Here is a 14,923-nt window from a genome sequence, read left to right as displayed (position 1 = left end):
TGCCTTACGTTCATTCTTCTCCAGGCCTTCACAGTTCATGTGGATCCAAACCCAGGGTTAAAAAAACACACAGGGGTGAAATAAGTTCAGCTTGTTTTCAAAGAACCATGAAACAGGCCACCTCAGTACTGAATACACGAGATCTTGAGCCACTGTTTGTCAAATAAAAAGTTTCAAAAGTGGCTTTTTGTCAGAGCTCCGATTCCCTGGGAGAATGGCACAGGTGCTCTGCTTATCACACTCTGGACTTGTGGTTTCATCACAGCTGCTGGAGCAGCCTGCCGGGAGGCTCTTTGTTGCTGCGGCTTCCTCACTGTACACACTCTCAGACACTATAAAGTGGGCCAGAGTTGAGATCACTGCAGCAGTTTTTCAATCCAGAGACTGACCATGGGCATGGACACGCTGATGCTCACAATCCTGATAGCCCTGCCACTCTTGGGAACTGGTAAATATGAAGCCCTAAAATAATTGTTTTTTGGTCTGTTCACTTAGTACTCTCTTGCCACCAGGCAAAATATTTTATCTGCATCAGATGTGATGCGTTCATATTTCTGTATCATAATTTGTTCAAATTTCAATATAAGCTCAACACAAAATGTTTTACTGGGGGGGGGGGGGGGGGGAGCTGTTATTTTGTGATGTACTGGATGGCTCCTTCTGTACTTTCTCAGAGCGTAACTGAATCAGGGTACAGTCTGAGCGTAATACGAGCCCAGGCCTTTGACTGTTTAAATTAAAAATACTGTAAAGTGCCATTGCTGTTGCCTTTAACAAGGACACTAAGTATCTGCACAGGTACTGGAGAGGTGTGTGGCACATCACGGAAGTGCTTAAGATTTGATTTTCCTCATTTCACAGCCAAAGCGAGATCTGTCGATGGAGAAACTGTGCAAGCAGTTGACACATCTGCTGGTGAAGTTCTGGTGAGCTACTGATTTCATGGAAATGAAACAGAAGTTCAGTAATTTAGACATTTCTGGTATAATGTAAAGGCTATATCATACAAAATGGTAAAACATAGGGCCAAAACGTTGTCTAGTACACTGTTTACTGCATTTCAGGACTTTTGAATGTTTATGTTCATGATTGCTTATATCACTGGAGACTTTGCCTATTGCACATTAAGAGGATGCTAGTTGAGAACTTTCTCAGATATGTTTATTTGGCATTACTTTGGTAAGTTCATAATCTGTTTACATTTTAAGTTGGAGTGATCAGAGAGAGAAGCCAAAAGGTTTTTTTTGTTTGTTTTCTTATGGCAATTTACATGTAACTATTGGGTGTAAAAAAAAAAAAAGAAAAAAAAGAGAGAGAACAAATGCACTGTTTAGTGTTTTTCATGCAAGTTCAACTTTTTAAATAAAAAATGGTCCAAATTAAATGCATTATGCTCACTTTTAATCTGAACACTTTAATTTTGCCCTAAGCAGTATGTGCTTTTCAGTTCTGTTTAATGTAATGTGAAGCGTGCACGCAAGGGTCACGGGCACGTCGCAGCATCGATATCAGACGCCACCATCAGAGTTGACATGAGTGGCACAAATGAAGAGGTCTGAGCTTTGGGCTCCCTCCACCCTTCATGCTGCTCTATGCTGAGCTCGGAATACCCCAACCCAAGGCTACACCAGCAGCAGTCTAATCTCACTTCTCCTTCACCTCCACAGTAGTGTTCCAATACAAAGAAAAGTCTGTGATATGACAGAACGTTTGCAGTGTTTCAGAAAAAAATAAAGGAAGGAGACAGCCACTTTTGATTAGTGTATTAATTTGCATGTCCATACTGACACTAATAAATGTTGTTCTACTGGGGGAGAGAGTAATTCGAATATATTTAAATAATAAATCTCCATACTGACACTAACGGCTGTGAGGCGAGTTTATACTTGGGGACGAGTTAAATTCACGCAAAAAAAATTCCTTTAACCATGTCCTTCTGTCCACATATCTGTAGGATGATGATTCCTGTCAGGACTGCAAACAAATTATAGAGTTGCTGAAGCATCTGATGTCTGATCAGCAGTTCCAGGTAGAAACAAATCACATGTGTGGATAAGTACAAATTTAAGATGTCTTTATGTAATGTTTTGTCGTCTTTCAACAGAAGCAGGTAAAATAATTTGTAAGGTAAAATTAGAAAGTTTGATTTGATTGTTACAATGCACTGCATAAATTCCTGAAGCTGACGAATGTTTTCAGGGGAAATGGGTGTGATACTAATTTTTTTTTTTTAATTTTTTTTTTTTTTTTTTTACCTTCATCAATATTTTACAAAAAGTTGAAGGAAAAGAGATTTGATTGAGGGATGGAAGGCAAAGGGAGGATGCTGAGATGGCACTGGAGGAGTCTAGACTCTGAACTGAGTTGTGTTTGACTTGATTTTACTCTCTCTCACACACACCACATCAAGAATGTTTTTAGAATGCACTATGTAAATAACCACATCATCTCTCTCAGCTACGAAAGAACAAAGGAGTAAATGTTCCAGTTCCTTGTGCCGTACTTCTTAGTGGGCTGACTGCGCTCTCTCACCATTTTCTCTCACCCAGTGCTATGAACCTCCTGACCTCCTTGGCCTTCTGCTTGCTTCCCAGGCCAAGCTGAAGCACTCTCTGGAGAGCCTGTGTGACTCGCTCCCTGGGGAGATATCCCAGCTGTGCCGTGAGCAGATCGAGCAGAACCTCCCCCTGACGCTCAGCTTCCTCAGTAACATGATGGTGCGTGAAGCACTCCGTGGTGCTGAGACAACAGCCTGGAGGCCTCCAGCAGCAGGGCACCTCATGTCTCCCACAGCTCCCCTGTCTTAGCATGGATGCTGATTATTAATCCTGCATGTTTAACTGAGCTCGCATGTACCCTCACTTACAACTGCTGCTTAACTTTTGACAGCTGAAAGAATAATTCTAAAATATATGACATTTAATTGACTCAAGGATACCCTAGATGTTGTTTTTTTTTATTAAGTTTTCAATTATTTAAAAATTTTATTTTATTTACTTTTAATTAGACCTATTTTAGGTAAGACTGCAACATAAGTTACCGATACCAATTATATTTGTCTGTCTGTCTGCAGAAGCCTGATGAAGTTTGCGCTTACTTGGGATTATGTGACCACCAGTTCAGAGGTCAGATCCAGGACTTCATGGACCATATGCACAAAACCATCAGGATGCCCACATTCAGCGTAAGGAGCGAGGGAAAGAGCGAGAGCTGAATTTCCTGTCAGCTTCCCCTGTACATACTCACTGTGGGTATGGATGATTTCCTGTTTAGATCTATGCCACAGTCCCTTGTACACTCTGCACATATGTTCTGAAGGTGCTGGAATGTCTCTTACCCAAAGCACAGACAGAGGTAAGATGATAAACATACAAATATCATGTTTAAAAACGTTGCTGACTTGATGCGCAGTGTCCAAATGCATCCACGGTCCACGGTGTGCTTTGTCGTTGGCAGGCTGTGGTCGCCGGCCTGCTGGGACCGGTGTGTGGTTTGCTTCCTACCCTCATGCGGGGCCAGTGCACACGGATGATTCAGAAATACGTGCAGCTGCTGATTGACATGTTGCTGAACTCTGCATCCCCCAACTCCATCTGCACTCTCGTCCATTTGTGCCAAGGCCTGGAAAAACCAGCCAAAGGTCAGGGGTTTAACGCATGTTGCGTTACATGCGTTAAAGCAACGCTCTTCTCAGCAGGCAACGCCTTTAGGTCCAGTTCTCCCTACTTGACGTACTCAGCATGGTTGCATGTGATTCTTCACCCCGTGTTTGTTATTTTGGAGATTTACAATAATTTTCAAATGACACCGTTACTGACACGGGCATCCCTCCCCTTCATCTCTCATCAGTCTCTCCAGTGAAATCCGTTGTCTCCGACTGTGACTCATGTCTTACTCTGGCCGTTCTATCTCGTCTGCGTCTCGGCTTCAATGCCTCTGAGCTCCAAGCTGCTTCCTTCCTACGCACAGTCTGCCAGTCATATCCCGGTGTCCTGCAGCAGGTCAGTCCTTCATTTTTGAACTCTGCTTTCAAATGAACTTTGCTCATCTCTTTCCTCTCGGTTTCTTCTGCAGTGTGAGCCCTTTACTCAGCGCTATGGAAACCAGCTTCAAGGAATTCTGGGTAAAGAGGAAGCAGCTCTAGCCATGTGTGAGGTAATGTGCTTGCAGTTTGTTTGCTTTTACTTCAAAGATTACTAAGAAAACCAACACTGTGATAATGGCAATGTGTGTCTGCATGGACTTTACCAGCCACCAGAGGGCATCAAAGGCTAAATTAAATTAATATGGAAGTGCTTTCTTGGGTACAGGGATGTAATGTTCACACACAGCTTGAAACTCAATAGCTATATGTGAAGTAGTTTTTTGTGGTTTTTTTTGTCCCCATGGTGCTCAGAGGGCTAAACTGTGTGCTAGGAAGGAGGAGACTTTTGTTGGTGGTGACCCCTGTTCTATGGGCCCCAGCTACAGCTGCAGAGACCTGCAGACAGCAGAGAGATGCAGGGTGAGCGTGTGCAGTACACCCTGTTACATTTCCACCTCTCTCACACTGTAGAGGCTCTTCACCCGGTTGGTTGGGTTTGAGTATAAATAATTAAAATGTGCTTAAATTACTCCAAAATGATCTTGTGGGAGGAGGCCTGAAGTGCCACGAGGAACAGGTCTGTTTTAAACCCTCCAGTATGCCAATAATCATCACTCATCATTTATTTATATTGATTGTAAAAATGTACATAATTCAAGATATGACTGTCAAGTGCAATATTAAATCAAAAAAGGTTCCCCAGTATGTGCATCATACTAAGTATTAGTCCTCATTGAAGTGGCCTCTGCTGTAGTGTAGCTGTGTTTCATGGATGTCCTGTACTTTTATATTTTTAAATGTTTCCATCATAGGTGGTTTTTTTCTGCCAGAGGACCGTGTGGAACTAGATGTGAGCTCAAGATTCTCATCTGCCTTGCAAAACATGACAGTTCTGATATCATCCATCAGTTGTCATTACGATCTCAAACATTTAGACATGCATCAGTCTGTTACAGTCCTGAACAAGTACAGATCCATTTCTTCCTCTATAAACACTTGTACAGGGGTTACTGCAGTTACAGGAACCTCAGTGATGTGGCTGTTGGTTCATACAATGCTGTACCATTCATGTTTCTTACTAATAATTGTAAGTCATGCACATTCAAATGACACATACTTCATGGTCCCACTATAGTCTGTGTTCCACTCGGTTTCTGATAAATTCAAAGGAGAACAAGTTTACCTTCTGTGCGGCAGACGTGAACCTCTCACTGGCCCTGTTATCTCCTCGTAAAACACACATCAGCTTCTTAAAGGTGGTTTTCTGAAAGAACTTTGACCTTTGCCTCTTCCCCTAGAGACACGACGGTCTTGTTTTACTAATCTGTACTGCGTGTTTACCATGAGCTGTGATCTGTATTACACATAACTGCGGTCTCTGCTAGTGCTGGGTAAATAAGAAAATGACTGAGTATGTAAAGAAACATGTTTTGACTTTTTTTCCAGCCAGTGAGCTGACCGACATCTGATTTACACAGGATTTTTTGGTACTTATACAATCACCATATATAGTAAGCAAGACAGATTATTTAGAAATGGCCACACAGGATTTATGCAAGTTTTAGATAAAGTGGCGTTTGAGTTCTATTACCCACTGGACCCCACTAGATGAGTGTTGGTCTCCTTCTCTTCCAGTGTTTAAGATAAAAAATAAATAAATTAAAAAAGCTTCACGTCACCTTGTTCTTCCAATATGCTAATACTCAATCACTTATATTGATATAAAGTGGTACATGATTGTCAAGTGTGTTATTAAATCCAAAAGCCTTCCCTTGTGTTTGTATTTTTTTGGTGTGTGGGGAATTGAAGTAGCTCCTATAGTTCTCTGATGAGTAAATCTGAAGTCCAGGAAGTAACTGCACTGTATTAAGGTGTCAGATGTAGTTATATTACCATTTCAGATCCTTCAACCGCAAAGTTCAGACATGTCTCTCTGGTAAGATGCAAATTTTACCTCGAAGGTCCAATATACACATTACACAGTAGAAAGTGGGTGCGGTAAAGGTGTACAAGAAGGGACAGTAAAGCACACTTAATACTCATCAAAATACCCTTTCCAGTGCTTGGAGCAGTACGAGCCAGTCCATTACACAAACTTGCTACCAGACAATCGGTAAAGGCAGGGCAGATAGCAGTCACACCCACCCCAACACAATACAGCACATGCTACTGTAAGTACATTCACATCTAGTTGCACATGGTTTCTGAGGGTCGTTTTCCACCTGTTAACCTTTAGGGATTACTGCAACCACCCTGAATACCAAACATTTCTAGGGACAAGCTTAAAGAAAACAAATAAAAAAGGACAGAAGGTCAATCCATCAACTCTACTATTCAGACCGATATCATAATTTTAGCTTTCACCTCGTCTAGACAAGATGGATATAAATAAATGCCAGACTCCGCCTTTGGTCTTAAATTGCACATTCATCATATGAACAATTGGTTGTTGCTTATAAAATGTGTCACTTTTGAAAGTTGCGAACCAAACCAATGCAACGCACCCACTTAAAAATAACGAGGTGCCAGGAACTGAGATGTTCTTGCACGAGATCTACAGGGTTTTTATACACGCGTGCGCACACGAGACGCAGTCCTCACCTGTCGGACTCGTATTCGCTGCACCACACAACCAACTGTAGCATAAGCACTAAACAGAACTAACGGACCATCACACAGCCCAGGTACCGAGTTGCAGATGCATAGCTGCCAATTTAAAAGCTGCAAACACACACCCACAATACTGATCCCCCCCCCCCCCACACCATACTGATCCCACGCCTCTAGGGCATGGCTGCATCAAAGCATACGACACCAAATTGGGGCAAGAGGGCAGAAGTTTTTATTCAAGTCGCTCACATGGACAGGACCAACGTGGAAGAGCAGAGGAGGGGTGTGAGGAGGGGTGCGAGAGGTGAGTACAGTACAGCAGGAAGCCCGGTAGACACCGAGGAAAGAGTGCACGGGTCAGAGGCAGCAGGGCAGGGAAAGAGAAACAAATCTAAAAAGGCACTTTTGCTCTCTCAGTTACCAGTCTGGAGCACCACTGTCTGGCATTTACAGAAAACAAAAAGGTTTGCATGAAAGAAAACCGAAAAAGAGCTACAAAAAATAAATAAAAGAAGGACGAGCTGTAGCCGACACCAAGCAGAGCATGTAAACGAGGCCGGTTTCTCTGTACAACGCCGGCACAAACTCGCTTCTGCCACATGCCAGTACAAGTCGTCCAAAACAAACAAAAAAGTGCACGATTGAGTAAGGTTCGCCTCACCAAGTCGGCCATCACCGTGGTAAAAAAATATTAATAATAATTATAAAACAGGTAACAATGGTCACAGCTTCCAGCACCACCTAGTGGCAGGACCCCAGAGCTTTTCTGTAGGACACACTGGGGATGCCAGAAGGCAGCGCATGGGACAAAACACCAGTACTGGTGTATAGGCAAACAAAATTAAAGTATTTGCTTTAAAAAAAAAACAAAAAAACAAACAAAAAAAAAACAACCTAAACCTCAGTACAAAAGGATCCTTTAATGAGTAGCCCTTCCGAGGACTCCTGGCTTTTCTGTATGGACACCAGATCTCAGAGAGGGACTCCAAGCAGTACAAGTTTTGAAATTTTTGCTGTTTTCAAGTATGGAGCAGTTCAAGAGGTGAAGGCTGCCCCTCTGTGGTGGTGAGGGAGGTGGGCTTCTCTGTAGCTACGCCCACCGTCATCCACACACAGGGGGAGAGTGCGGGGCCTTCACCGTGGTCTAAAACGTCACCCAGCAGCGCTACCACCAAGGTTCGATCCAGAATTCACCACTGAGAATTAAGCGAGGGAGGAGGGGCATTACAGGCGGAGTAGCTGGATCAGCGTCAGGGCCCCTCAGAGCCACATGGATTGTAGCAGCGTCTGACTTCTCTGTAACACGCCAGAACGTGTGGCCTGCAAGAGCTCTGACACACTAACCAAGGACAGGCATGTGAAAATAAAAACCTTTGCCTAATAAAATATATATTCCCCAATCCAAAGTGATTGTGAGTCCATCATTTATAACAACATTTTGCGCCATTTCCAACCGAAGGCGATGAAGGGTTTTGATCCCACCAATAATGGAAATGCTCTCTAAAATGGCAAACATTGGTACCTTCAGGAAATTAGGGGGGGGGATTGCGAAAGAAAATTGAGGGGCTAGTGCTTCTTTCAATGCATAGCAATCTCAAAACTCGATGACTTCAATTTGTGCCATTACTAAATCTTTTAGTGGGAGGAAGAGGAGCGAAAACAGAAAAGGGTTTGAGGTGGGGAAGAGAACACACACAGACACACACACAGACACAGACACAGACACAGAGAGAGAGAGAGAGAGAGAGAGAGAGAGAGAGAGAGAGAGAGAGAGAGAGAGAGAGAGAGAAACTGATTAAAAAGGAACAAGGTAAAAAGGTCTTGATAAGAGGTGTGCGTTTTGGCGCGAGAGAGCGAGCAAGCGAGAGAGAGGTGTGTGTATGTTTGGGATCAGGGTGTGAAGAGGGGAGGGAGTAGCAGAGGTCATGGTGCCTGGAGCATGAGGGGTTTGGTATTTTCACCCCCCACCCAAGGGCAGCTAGGTTTCTCTGTAGTGTACACCAGCTGACCCAGAGTGGGGGGCGTTACAGTTTCAGTATTTAAGCTTTTTGGGGAGCTCCCAAGGGAAGGACTCGCGGCCAAAGTGGCCGTAGGCGGCGGTGCGCTGGTAGATTGGCTTCTTCAGGTCCAGCTCTCTGGAATTGCACAGGGAGAGCGAGTGAGAGGTCGACATGAAGAGAACATGACAGTGGCAGCAGAGCGCGGAGGAGCTGCACCTTATTTCATTCATACACATACATTTTATATATATATTATATATATATACACACACACACACACACACACACACACATACATACGTATGTATATATGTGTGTAATTATATATATATATAAAAATTTATTTTCTTCATAACAAGTAACTAACGTATAATTTCAAAAACAAGCTGCACCTGTTCTGGGGGAGCCACTGTGTGACTTTACACGACAGATTAGCATGTTACATTAGTGCACGCGACTGAACTCTTCATCATCATAATCTGAACCAGGTGTGGGTGTAAGCAGAGAACCACACACACAGTGCATCATCAGATGCTCCTCCAGAACTAGAGCTGCGAGTCAGCATTTTAAAAACGGACCCATACGAAGTGTCCACCTTCAGTGTGTGCGCGCGGGAGACACCCCTGCTTCCTCATGACAGGTCACGCCAGTCTGGCAGCCACCCCACAGGAGTGCTCTTTACCTGACGATGACCCCGGGCCGGAGGTCAAAGTTCTTCTTCACAATTTCGAGCAGTTCCTTCTCGCTCTTCTGAGACGTCCCGTAGTGGAAGATGGAGATGGAGAGCGGATGAGCCACCCCGATGGCGTAGGACACCTGAACACAGATCAACCGGGCACTCAGCTAGAACGAAACGGCACACGACTCAAATCGACAGGGCCGCAGTCCGCGAGCTCACCTGCACCAGCACACGTTTGCACAGGCCTGCCTTCACCAGGGACTTGGCTACCCAGCGGGCGGCGTACGCGGCCGAGCGGTCCACCTTGGTGTAGTCCTTCCCAGAGAAGGCCCCCCCGCCATGGGCCCCCCAGCCTCCGTACGTGTCCACGATGATCTTGCGCCCAGTCAGGCCGGCGTCCCCCTGCCACAAAGGTTTATTTGATGCCGTTTAACGTGAAAAAGAGCGCATCGGCGACAGGCGTGCAGGCGGGGACCCCTACCCACTCACCTGCGGGCCTCCGATGACGAAGCGCCCGCTCGGCTGCAGGTGGTAGATGGTGTCGTCGTCCAGGTAGACGCCGGGCACCACTGACTTCACCACCTTCTCCCTCAGCGCGTCCCGCATCTCGTCCAGGCACACCACCTCGTCGTGCTGCACGGACACCACCACCGTGTGCACGCGCACAGGCAGCATGGCCCCGCGGTCCTGCCGGTACTGCACCGTCACCTACGTCGACAGGAAGCCGCATGAATTAAGGAGTAAAACGGGAACGAAAACAAACGGAGGAATGACGAGATGGACCTGATGTCAAATGTAAAAGTCTTCTAGTAGAACATGCGATTTTTATGGCATTTAGCCAACGCTTTTATACAGTGACCTTATTACAGCATACAACTTGAGCAACTGGGGGTTAAGGGTTTGGCAACCTGGCCACTGAGCTACTACTGTGTTCAAGGTTGCTTTTTTTTATTGTTTTGTTTTTTTTAAATAACCTCCTTTAAATCAAGGCCAACACACCTTATGCTTACAGGGTGAAGGGAGCAAAACAAAGTAAGCAAGGGTGTCAGAAGTTACAGAAGAGAAAGCACAAGGTCATGGCTCATCACGTCTCAGGCACTAAACGCTTAAGCGTGGAACACGCGACAACACCGTCCTGCGAGGAGATGCCGGCCTGTTTCATGTGTTACAGTAAAAACAAGCCCATCATTTACTGCTCCCATAATCTCTAACTGATTAGGGCCCAGGCCAGCCAGCTCCAGCACTGCATAACCAGTTAGTCTGGGTGTCCAGTCTTCCAAACCCTGGGCTTATTTAAGGGATCCCCCCCGGGTTTATTTAAGGGATTCTCCCCCACCCCCATTTGTCAGGGACAATTTTGGTTGCACACCAAAGTCATACAGGGCAGCTTCTCACACCATATGCTGTTATTTCAGGAGATTCTTGGCTACTCCATTGTATCATTTGATATGCAAATGCTAATATACAACACCTCCATGAATTGTGGAAGTTTTAATAAAAAGGTTTTCTTTTTGTTGGTATCCAAAACAACAAACCAAAAACAAATCGTCACCTCTTATCTTTCAGAAATTGTTTAGACTTGATTGTATTCAAAATGTAAGCATAAGAATTGTAATGAAAGTTTACTACGTGGCTGATTACTCTCAATACTGCATATATTTTAATTGCCTTTTCTCCCCTCCAGGACCCACGCAGGTTGCTAGCTCTGACGGTGGCAGTAAGCCAGCTCTCTGCGGGCCAAAGTGGCCAGCATCCCAGCTAACAAACGCTGGTTCCATGCTCTCGCCACAGTGGTATGCGCATGTCCAGTGTGTGCACACGTACATCGTCGTCTTGAGCACTCGAACCGGCCCAGGGAGTTTCCTCTACCGGCGTCGCCACTCGCTTGCTCAATAGGGATCTGGTCGATAAGCAGCTTCGCAGATGTTTTAAGACAACGAGTGATAAGATTGCTACGCTTTGGCTCAGAGGCAGGGTGGTGTTCAGTTAAAAGAAACCCAACCAGGGTGACTCACCTGGGTCTTGGAGTCGGGCCTTAGCCAGGGTAGCATTCCGTTACGGCGGAGTTCGGCCATTTTGGCATTCAGTTTGTGGGCCAGGACTATAGTGAGGGGCATGCACTCCTCAGTCTCATCGGTGGCATACCCAAACATCAGACCCTGACAACACCACAAGAGTGTTTTTCAGACACACAGTAACACGCTGAGAGTCGCATCTTCACTGGGCACAAATCGAGCCTCGCACCTGGTCGCCAGCACCGATGTCTTCCTCGTTGCGGTCCAGATGAACACCCTGGGCAATGTCAGGGGACTGCTGCTCCAGCGCCACCAACACATTACAGGTCTTGTAGTCGAACCCTGAGCAACAAGATGCACCCGTGAGCCAGCCAGAAATAAACGAACAAACCACAAACAAGGTTAGGATGACCCAAACCACAAGTGGTGAAGACCAAACATTAAAGCCAGCCAGGCAGTTTACCTGTGCTGCCGAACTACAGTTCTGTCCCCCCTGCTCCCACCCGACGAGCCCCGTACCTTTGGAGGAGTCGTCATAGCCGATGTGTCTGATGGTGTCCCTGACAACCTTCTGGTAATCCACACAAGCACGAGACGTCACCTCACCAGCCAACAAGATCATTCCAGTCTTGGCGACGGTCTCTGTTAGGGGGTTGAAGGTTGAAACAATAAGATTAGACAGAGATGGTAGCAGCACAAAGTACACTGCAGGCCTTCTGGCTTGTAGCCATTTTTAACTAGCAGTGCAAAAGTGCTTGGCCTAAGAAACCTGATCCAGCACCGAGTGATTACTTAACATACAGTGCGCTAACAGCCCCTCCCTACCGAACATTCCACTTATCTCACACACACACACACACACACACACACACACACACATTATACATATAAAATTAAGTACGCACACCCCACTCGACACCCGGTCCAAGAAAACCCCATGCACGCACTTGACAAACTCACCACATGCAACCTTAGCGTCTGGGTCCTGTTTCAGGTGGGCGTCCAACACGGCATCACTGATCTGGTCACATATCTTATCTGCATAACAGCAACAGTGTGTGCAGGATAAGGGTTATAACACACCAAGTCAAATACACACACATCAATGGACAGAACTGGAAATAAACACAAACACTTCCAGAGCAAACTAGAATTATAAACATTTTTTTTTTTTATCACACGAGATAAGCAGCCCCTCCTCCACTGCCATGACAGAACTGAACCTCCAGGAAGAACTCAAGAGGTGACAACCTCTTCTCAGTAGAAGATGCATTAAGAGGCAGGGATGTAGCGTCTCACATTAGATCATTGCCAAGGCACGCAGAACAGGCCGGGGCAGCTAGCAAAGTAAATACACACGGCAGCATTCCTGGGCCAAACACATTCCTCCCCAAGTGCAACAGCACAGAAGGAAACCGAGCTGCCATGGTGACGGAGGTATTAAACGGCTCCGTGGGTTAAATCCTACGGAGGATCCGGGTGCACTGTACCGAGCTCTTGCGCCAGTGCCACATCTATATATAGGGTAGAAGCAAACCGAGCTGATCGGCTGCAGCAACCCTCCCCCACGCGCACTGCACTTCGGCCCGCACTGCGCGCTGTAGTTCGGCCTCGCGAGGGGTTTCCGCGGCTGATGCAAGAGCCCGGCGCGAGGGCGTGGCTTACAGCACGTGGGGCGGACAATGTGCGAAGTAAAAATCGTAATAATACGAACTCCGATTGAACCTGATCGTTAATCTCTCCCCATACGGAACCGTTAAATTAATCTAGAGACTATTCTCGTTATATGACACGTTTGGTTGACGTCACGAATTAGGAAGGCAAGTCATTTATATTAGACCCTGGCCGAACAGATACGGCTTTAAAGGCGAAACATTCGTCTGGAATTGCGCTTTAATTCGTTAGGTAAAAGCTGTGGCGATCAGCGTTATCCACAGCGCTGGACCAACGTGCAGCGAAACCATCCGTCCCGCATCGCACGCGCCAGCCCGCCATGCTGCGCGCCTACCGAAATCGTCTTAGCTAGTTTGCTAACGCGCCGCTTTCGGTTAGTCAGTTAAATATGTGAAATATCTCGAAAAGTCAAAAGATGTCAAACCGCCTATTTTTAGTTTATTTTGCGCATTCGTGGCACGTGTCTGAACACGTACGCCACACGAGCCCACGAACGCGCCCCGTCCGTCGTGGCTCGCGCAGGCTCCCCTGTCGGCCTTCAAGCCCGTCGCGCGGTGGCCGGCCCGGGCGCCGGGAAAGACCGGAAAAAGGGAAACGTCTTTAAGGTATAAAACCGTGCCGCTGTTTTTCTAGCCATCTTATGGCGCTAGCTGTAGCCGTCACTGCGCGCGTTTCGGCGCATTTCTGCCACATTACTGAGAATAAGAAACACCGACACAACGGACCCTGTAACGCGCAGCTACGTACCGGGGTGTCCTTCACCGACAGACTCGGACGTGAACAGAAAGCAGTCCTCGTCAATGATGGCGTTGTGGAAGCCGTTCATCTGGCCGTTCATGGTTAAACAAGCGCTTAGTCGTTACAAACCTAAAGACACCGAGCGTTACGTGCGACGCGTCAGTACAAGGCCTCTGAGCGCCCGCTAAAGACCGGAATGTTGTTAGACGCGGAGCTGAGCTCGTGTGTGTGCGCGCGCGGTGGCCGGTGCAGTGGTTTATACCCGCGCGCGCGGTGGGTGGATGCGCGAGCGTCACTCTGTGCGAAAACGTCCGCGAGCCAATGACGAACGGGTTGCCGAGCAGGTGAACAAATGCGGGTCAAAGAGTGCAGCACACAAGCAATTCATACAGAAGTTAAAGTCAAATCCGAATCTACGCAAACGTGAAGAGCGACTCCAGCACGAGCAGAGCGGTGCATGCGATTCAAGGGTAGAGCGCGCGTTCGTTATTTTGCTGTGTGCAGATTTGGCGAGCTGACAGGCCGAGCCGAGAAGCTCACTCCAGCTGCTCCCAGAGCGTTGCTGTGCTGAACGAACCGGGCCATGGCGCCGCATGTACAGCTCAAGGGCTCCACAAACGACCGTGAAACGAGCAGTCTTATGAATCAGCCCACTGCAAGCGCCTGAAAATGAGATCTGCGCACGCAAGTGTCGGCTATCAGAAGAGTAGAAATCGCCAAAGCCATTATATTGATCTTAAACTGGGAGAACTAATTGAGAATCCGCTTTAAAATTATATTTAACATCTTGAATGAATTCAAAATTACATTTCTAGAAAATTAGAACTATCTAAAAAAGTATTGGTTCAGAGTAGTCAAGTCACTGGAACAAATACTGGGAAAGGACACCTTGAAAAATACCTGTTCAGTTACAACGGTTAAAGCCCAGGGTACAGCTTGTACTTGGTTAGCTACGTTGCAAATAGCATAAATACTTATATGAGTCAGCTAGGGGAAATGACCCTTGGACAGCATCAACAGAAGACAACCTGTTAATATATAAACACATGCACTCATTGAAAATGAACCCTTGAAGGTAATATGATGTCTTGTCACCTAATTCCCCCATAATCCAACAGCAATC

General features: G+C 46.3%; 2 protein-coding genes across 2 annotated transcripts; one reads left to right on the top strand and one right to left on the bottom strand.

Annotated features, from left to right (window-relative positions):
• Positions 1–365: 365 nt before the first annotated feature.
• On the top strand, positions 366–5,853 carry sftpba (surfactant protein Ba). Its single transcript, XM_027019079.2, has 11 exons — positions 366–448; positions 862–926; positions 1,955–2,029; positions 2,595–2,717; positions 3,074–3,184; positions 3,274–3,354; positions 3,457–3,640; positions 3,850–4,001; positions 4,075–4,155; positions 4,397–4,504; positions 4,897–5,853. Exons 1-11 carry the CDS (start codon positions 391–393, stop codon positions 4,930–4,932), a joined length of 1,074 nt encoding a protein of 357 aa, XP_026874880.2. The 5' UTR covers positions 366–390; the 3' UTR covers positions 4,933–5,853.
• A 1,050-nt stretch (positions 5,854–6,903) lies between these two features.
• mat2aa (methionine adenosyltransferase II, alpha a) lies at positions 6,904–14,053 on the bottom strand. Its single transcript, XM_027019067.2, has 9 exons — positions 13,810–14,053; positions 12,349–12,426; positions 11,908–12,030; positions 11,618–11,730; positions 11,389–11,532; positions 9,863–10,081; positions 9,593–9,775; positions 9,377–9,510; positions 6,904–8,829 (listed from the first exon to the last, which is right to left on the bottom strand). The coding sequence occupies exons 1-9, from the start codon at positions 13,898–13,900 to the stop codon at positions 8,727–8,729; spliced, it is 1,188 nt and encodes a 395-aa protein (XP_026874868.1). The 5' UTR covers positions 13,901–14,053; the 3' UTR covers positions 6,904–8,726.
• Positions 14,054–14,923: the final 870 nt, after the last annotated feature.

The sequence above is a fragment of the Electrophorus electricus genome, chromosome 17 (genome assembly GCF_013358815.1).
Source record: "Electrophorus electricus isolate fEleEle1 chromosome 17, fEleEle1.pri, whole genome shotgun sequence".
In the NCBI taxonomy this organism is placed as follows: Eukaryota; Metazoa; Chordata; class Actinopteri; order Gymnotiformes; family Gymnotidae; genus Electrophorus; species Electrophorus electricus.
The sequence above is the reverse complement of the archived record's forward strand: the minus strand, read 5'-3'. Positions and strand labels throughout refer to the sequence as shown.

Excerpts from the sequence above, each read along its gene's own strand:
- sftpba (XM_027019079.2), top strand. The coding sequence starts at position 391 with ATGGGCATGGACACGCTGATGCTCACAATCCTGATAGCCCTGCCACTC. Across the intron at positions 2,030-2,594 it reads TGTCTGATCAGCAGTTCCAG|GCCAAGCTGAAGCACTCTCT; the intron begins GTAGAAACAAAT and ends CTTGCTTCCCAG. Across the intron at positions 2,718-3,073 it reads GCTTCCTCAGTAACATGATG|AAGCCTGATGAAGTTTGCGC; the intron begins GTGCGTGAAGCA and ends GTCTGTCTGCAG.
- mat2aa (XM_027019067.2), bottom strand. The coding sequence starts at position 13,900 with ATGAACGGCCAGATGAACGGCTTCCACAACGCCATCATTGACGAGGAC. Across the intron at positions 12,427-13,809 it reads TGTCGGTGAAGGACACCCCG|ATAAGATATGTGACCAGATC; the intron begins GTACGTAGCTGC and ends GCTGTTATGCAG. Across the intron at positions 9,511-9,592 it reads GCAAACGTGTGCTGGTGCAG|GTGTCCTACGCCATCGGGGT; the intron begins GTGAGCTCGCGG and ends ATCTGTGTTCAG.